The sequence below is a fragment of the Dermacentor silvarum genome, chromosome 7 (assembly GCF_013339745.2).
Source record: "Dermacentor silvarum isolate Dsil-2018 chromosome 7, BIME_Dsil_1.4, whole genome shotgun sequence".
NCBI classification, from domain to species: Eukaryota; Metazoa; Arthropoda; class Arachnida; order Ixodida; family Ixodidae; genus Dermacentor; species Dermacentor silvarum.
The window spans coordinates 118,612,445-118,618,872 of record NC_051160.1 but is presented as its reverse complement, the minus strand read 5'-3'; the positions used below and the strand labels follow the sequence as shown (position 1 = coordinate 118,618,872).

Genomic DNA, 6,428 nt, shown 5'->3' with positions numbered 1-6,428 from the left:
TCTCCCCACAGCTTCTTTGACGCAACCAAGATGGCGTACCTCGAGCTAGAATCGTAATTGAAGTATCAAAGTGCGGGTCAATGACATCATTCGTGTCATCGTCCGTTCCCCGCATCGTCCAAAATATCAAAAAAATGTCGCAGTTTCGCCCGAAAGGCGAAGCATATCGATTGCGATAGCAAATTAGTAGATAGCCATTCGGAGTAGGGATAGTAGTTTTATCGGCTGCATAAACGTGGACACATTGGCTTACTAACTGAATTAACAATCGTGGTGTCAGCGCGCACAAGCAAACATGAATAGATCACACTGAATGACCGCAGCCAACGACTGTCAAAACGCTGGCAGCAAGCGCAGGTTCGCGCGGTCTATCGCTTCAACGGAAACTGAGCGGCCAATGCAGAGCGCATACAAAGGTCAGAGCCGTGTGGAGATAAGAGACGGTGCGGACGACCGGCATCCCCGGGCAAAGCGCAAAGAAGTTGTTGGCAGAGGAGAAGCTGCCCCCCCCCCCTCCCCCCTCTTCCCGCTTTGTTGCTTTCGCGTGGGAGATTGAGTGGTAAAATACGCCGTTGGTGCCGGAGCACAGCGCCGCCCCGCCTCCCTCCCTCCCTCCCTCCCTCCCATACCCCCACGGTCTTTCGCGCGACGGTCACGGTTGCTTTCCGCCGAGCGTTCGCTCTCCGTGATAGCGCGCGGGGGGGAGGGGCCTCGCCCTCCGTGATAGCGCGCGTCCCACGCGCGCTTTCGCTCGCGCATACGGCGCGCGGCGACGATTTGATCGCCCTTGAAATGTATACGGAACCTTACGGTGACGACGACGACGACGGCGACGGCGACGGCGACGCCGACGGCAGAAATCCGGAAGTGTCCATATAAATGCTATCGTAATAAAATTGGAGAACGCTGAAGCTTCGCCTTTAAGAGTGGAACGCGATGGCGTTATCTGGCTCCGTTCACATCACATTTTCCTTTGAGTAGGCTTCACTGCAACACAAAACGTGGGAAAGCCAGGTTACAAAGACCAAGCTTACACTGATGCCCTTAAAGTCGGCTTCACTTTTAAACACATATGTATTGCTGGGAAGACATTTTACAGGAGCAATTTAAGTCGTTTTACATCAAAATGTGAAGGTCCTAGCACTTTTTTTATTATTTTATTAATTATTTGCTGCTCCCCCGAAGCGCGCGCGTGTCCAAAATTTAGAAAGGTTCGGTTTTCAACATTCCCCTCAATGTTGCCTAGAACCAAAGTACAGCGAAACACCATGAGAATTGGAGGACGCTTAAGCTTCGCCTTAATTAGTGGAATGCGATAGCATTCAAAGATCTCTGGCTGCTTATCAGGCTTTTTTTCTCGTATATTCAAATTACAATCCGACGCTATCACGCCTGTAGGTTGCGGCTAAGTCGTACTTTAGGATTCTTCTGACGGATTTTACTTTGACAAATTCAGTTTTTGTTCACTAACGCCTGGCGCCACGCGGAGGGCCTGTGTGGTCGGGGTGGTTCGGGATGATGTGGTTCGGCATGATTGATTATTTCCGCCAGACGCCGATGCTTGCGCCGACGCCGAAGCCGACGCCGCATATTCTGCGACATGGGACCCTTAACGCTGTCGCGTTAAAACGCGTACCTCACCTTTAACAGTGCTACTTGCAGGAACGCGACCATCTCCGTGGCAAAGCCTGCTTACCAACTTTTGCATGTCGGAAGTCTCCGGATGAATTTTTACGAACAGGGATTGTTAAATGGGCTCACATCATAGCACGATATACACACGGGGTTCTTTGCATCAGCCTCCATCGGAGTGCCGCCGCCGTGGCCTATAAAACCAAACCCGCCGCCTCGTACTCGGTAGTAGAACAGTCACTGGGTCATTGCGGGGGGTTGTCTTTGAAGTGACACTGAAGAAAAATATCCAGTCGCGCTAGATTGAAAAGGGTCAGACTTGCGTAATAACGAATTGATCATTCGTCGCGAGAATCGAGCTAATTTCTAAGCGTGAAAGTGACGAGAATGAAAATTTGGAGCGCCGCGCCACCTATATATTTGGCTATGATACCTCTCGTGTGACGTCGGGACTGGTTGATTTATGGCGTGAATGCAGCGCAAAGCGCCGAGGTGCGGGAAGGTACAAACACAGGTGCTTTTTTCGCTAAAACCATTTGCGGAATTCATCTGAGTTTACCAAATCGCTATTCTGGCGTAAGGGCGTAAGAGAAGTGGGTCACGTGAAGGTTACACCAACTCGACCAAACGTTTTAGTGCGTGCGATTCAAAATGAGCGGCAGCAGTGGGAGCTCCGGTGGCCGTTTCTTGCGCAAGAGTCGTATAATTGCACACAGTAAGCAATTATACCCGCTGCGGTGGCTTAGCGGCTATAGCGTTGAGCTGCTAAGCAAGAGGTCGTGGGATCAAATCCCGGCGGCGGCCGCCGCATTTCGATGGGGGCGAAATGCAACAACGCCCGTTTCCCGTGCATTGGGGGCATGTTAAAGATCCCGTGGTAGTCAAAATTAATCCGGAGTCCCCCACTGCGGTGTGCCTAATAATCAAATCGTGGTTTTGGTTCGTATAAGACCCCCAGAATTGATTTATTATTGCAATAGCAATTATATGGACACTACAAAGCAGATTTCTGCCGTCGGCGTCGCCGTGAGGTTCCGTACGACGTCAACGGCGATGAAATCGTCGCCGCGCTCCGGACGCTGTATGTGCGTGTGAAAGAGCGCGAAGGACTCGCGCTTTCACGGGGAGCGAACGCACGTCGGAGAGCAAACGCGTGTTCTGCGCCGTGCTCCCTGAAGGGCTGCAGAATTAAGCATCTCTTTCCTCCTTTCCATATATAGAGAGAAAACGCAACTTTTTTCCGTCGCGCGAAGGCTGTGGGGGGACGGGAGGGAGGGAGGGGAGGCGACGTTTAGCTGCGGCACCAAATACGTATTTATATAAAAACGCCGCACGCGTTCGATGCGAACGTGGGCAAAACGCCGACGGCGTCGACAACAGTTCTGCGCGTTGCTGGTGCTGCTGCATGTCCAAGTTTATACAGCTGATAAAACTAATATCCTTACTCCGTATAGCTCTCTACTAATTTGCTATCGCAATTGGTGCTTCGCCTTTAAGGTGAAACTGCGACACATTTTCATTCAGTAGGCAATTATAAATTTCTATAATAATCTACTGCTTTAACTCAGCTTAATATTTATTTTCTTGAGTGTCACGTTAAGGCGCAGACAGTGGCAAGGATGTGAGTTAATGGGAAAGGTCTCCCGAATCAACTGTTTCAGCTCTTCTACATGTTCATCTATGCTTATCGATAACTCACAAAAGTAAGTATTCTGAGCGTAAATAGGCTTACGCCTAAATATAAGAGTGCAGTTAACGTTAAGGACGTTACTAAGCTATCTCGTGACAAATACACTGTTTGGGCGTCAACTGATGCATAACTGCGAGTGAAATAATAGATCACCTAGCGCAATTACTAGCATAATGCTGGCACTCGAATAATCCTCGCGCACCCCACATAAGCCCTCAAGACTTATATATTTGTTTTTCATCGAGCAATTATCGCACCCTCGCACGCCGACTGGCATAAGCAACATAACTTATAGCCACTTTATTTTATTTTTTTCATTTTTCTCACTCACCAGCGAGAAAGCACTAGCGAAAAATGCTGGCCGCGTAATTATCACACCCCCCGAATTTTCATCAATTTCCCGCAAACAAACAAAGAAAAAATGTGCAAGCATAATGCGAGTAAGTACGGTAAAGAGGCTATCACACGGTCGTCCGATTATTGTCGGTTTATCATTGTAACTGAGAGCAAAGGGGCCAACATTACTATACGCACAAAAAACTGGGCTCTCAGCTCCGCATGTTAACCCTAAATTTCAATTTGAAATCGCTGCCTCTGAGACCCCCCCCCCACCTTCCCCCAACTTCTTTCGCACTGAAAACCCACGATGGCAGCTGCTCACAAATGTGTGCAAATTAGAAAGGTGCTGATCTGGGGCAGTTGGAATTATGAATTCATAGTATCAGTAAGAATCCATTCGTTGAAATTGAGCATCAGTTAGTGCTAACACGTGCACATTGTTTACTTTTTTTTTTACTTATTTATTTTTTCTTGCGGCGACCGCTTTCCACCGGGTAACCGCTACAGCTTTTACTATGTTATCGCTCGACACAAGACGCACATTTATCGGAACTTTTCCGAATGTGGTCACTGGTTCTGTCTGTTGTCTGTATATGTTGTCGCCGAACCTTGTGTAATCAGGTTGCACGCATGGCGTGAATAGTGTTGCACATTCTAGGTATATAATGCACGCGAGCACGCCGAGTCATTTATAAATAGCCGGTGCGTCTGAACCATAGATCACATCTTCGACAATCACTGTTTCTGGTCGCCGCTATCGTTGTTCTTTGAGTGTAGCTTGATTTCCCGGGCACGAGTTCGTCCAAAAAAGATTTATGACATACCCGTGTGGTCGTTTCAGAGCGCGCTATAGCCAGCGCCGCAAAGATAATGTAAAAGAGCAACTAAGCCTTACTGCTTGCATAAGCATTCTTCATTAAGAAATAAGGAAGCCGCCGTGGTTGCTTAGTTGCTATGGTGTTGGGCTGCTAAGCACGAGGTTAGGGGATCAAATCCAGCCATGACGGCCGCATTTCGATGGGGGCGAAATGCAAAAACACCCGTGTACTTAGATTTAGGTGCACGTTAAAGAACCCCAGGTGGTCCAAATTATGCCACAGTCCCCCACTATACGGCATGCCTCATAATCAGATCGTGGTTTTGGCACGTAAAATCCCATAATTTAATAAGGAACTGAGATAATCGCTTCTGTACCCGGATGGTCTCCTAACACAGCTTTAAAGCTCTTCTTTTTTTCATCCGGAGCGGCCGGAGCACTCTCAAACAACCACCCGAATATGCCATTATAGTTGCGTGACTCACGGTTGTTTGCTAGTGTCTGAAGCTTCACCGTCACTAGCAAAGTGACAATATACAAGGCCGGGATAACGTAAGGATTTCTTTCACTCAATTTTATTCTACTATTTTGATCCATAGTTCACTCTATCAACTACTATTAGTGATAACGCGAGCGAGCGCTGCACGGACGGTTAACGAAGTACGAAAACGTAGAAATAGGTTCGTTACATTTTTCCGACCTGGAATATGCAACGATACATTTTCCAAGGTAACTTACATTTTAATAAACAAGGCTGAAGCTTCGCGCACTTTCTTGTAACTGCACGTGGCTGTCCGTAGGTATTACGTGGGCACCACCACCAACACCGAAGCAGCCATGTACGTGCTGGGAGCGGCGTAGACACCTGTCACAACGCTTACACAGGGACACCTGGGTATCCACCTCCACCGTACAAGCCTGGATAGCCGGATCCACCATACATGCCGTAGTTACCCAGGCCACTGGATCCGCCGTACAAGCCTGGATAGCCGGATCCACCATACATGCCGTAGTTACCCAGGCCACCAGATCCGCCGTACAAGCCTGGATAGCCGGATCCACCATACATGCCGTAATTACCTAGGCCACCGGATCCGCCGTACAAGCCTGGATAGCCGGATCCACCATACATGCCGTAGTTTCCTAGGCCACCGGACCCGCCGTACAAGCCTGGATAGCCGGATCCACCATACATGCCGTAGTTTCCTAGGCCACCGGATCCGCCGTACAAGCCTGGATAGCCGGATCCGCCATACATGCCGTAGTTACCCAGGCCACCGGATCCGCCGTACAAGCCTGGATAGCCGGATCCACCATACATGCCGTAGTTGCCCAGGCCACCGGATCCACCATACATGCCGTAGTTGCCCAGGCCACCGGATCCGCCGTACAAGCCCGGATAGCCGGATCCACCATAAAAATCAAAGTTTCCGTAGCCGCTGAGGCCACCATACAAGCCTTGGTTGTACGAGTTGTATAAGCCTAAGCCGTTGGAGCCGCCATACAAGCCTGGGTTGCTGAAGCCACTGTACAAACCATTGTTGCCGAATCCGCCGTAGCTACCGATGCCATTGTACATGTTTCCGTAGCCATAGTTAGCCTTGGAAACCGTGATTGCCAGGTAGGCCGTGAAGAGAGAGAGCTGAAAAGAAGCGAAGTGCGTTTTTCGTAAGTGGTTTGAATTGGTGGCTGCTGGTCCGACAACATAGCATTGTGACACTACTCAAGAAATAAGCACTGAAGGCAACTTCATGCATGTTTTACGTCTAAAGTAGTGAAATAACTTAACCAATTTGTAAAACAGGTCGTTTAACAGCACAGATATACCAAAAACTGTTCACAGAAAACTTGAGCGATTTGTTGCAAAATATGGGCAACACAACGCTTAATTAAAGAGTATGGACTGGTAAAATATAGTTGGCATGGTATTCTGTATAGTACAGTGCAACC

General features: G+C 48.8%; 1 protein-coding gene across 1 annotated transcript; it reads right to left on the bottom strand.

The window, feature by feature from the left end:
• Positions 1–5,035: 5,035 nt before the first annotated feature.
• Positions 5,036–6,115, bottom strand: LOC119459123 (uncharacterized). The gene is made up of 2 exons (XM_049670055.1): positions 5,748–6,115; positions 5,036–5,684 (listed from the first exon to the last, which is right to left on the bottom strand). Exons 1-2 carry the CDS (start codon positions 6,055–6,057, stop codon positions 5,356–5,358), a joined length of 639 nt encoding a protein of 212 aa, XP_049526012.1. The 5' UTR covers positions 6,058–6,115; the 3' UTR covers positions 5,036–5,355.
• Between the last annotated feature and the right edge of the window lie 313 nt (positions 6,116–6,428).

Excerpts from the sequence above, each read along its gene's own strand:
- LOC119459123 (XM_049670055.1), bottom strand. The coding sequence starts at position 6,057 with ATGTACAATGGCATCGGTAGCTACGGCGGATTCGGCAACAATGGTTTG. Across the intron at positions 5,685-5,747 it reads CGGCGGATCCGGTGGCCTGG|GAAACTACGGCATGTATGGT; the intron begins GTAACTACGGCA and ends CCGGTGGCCTAG.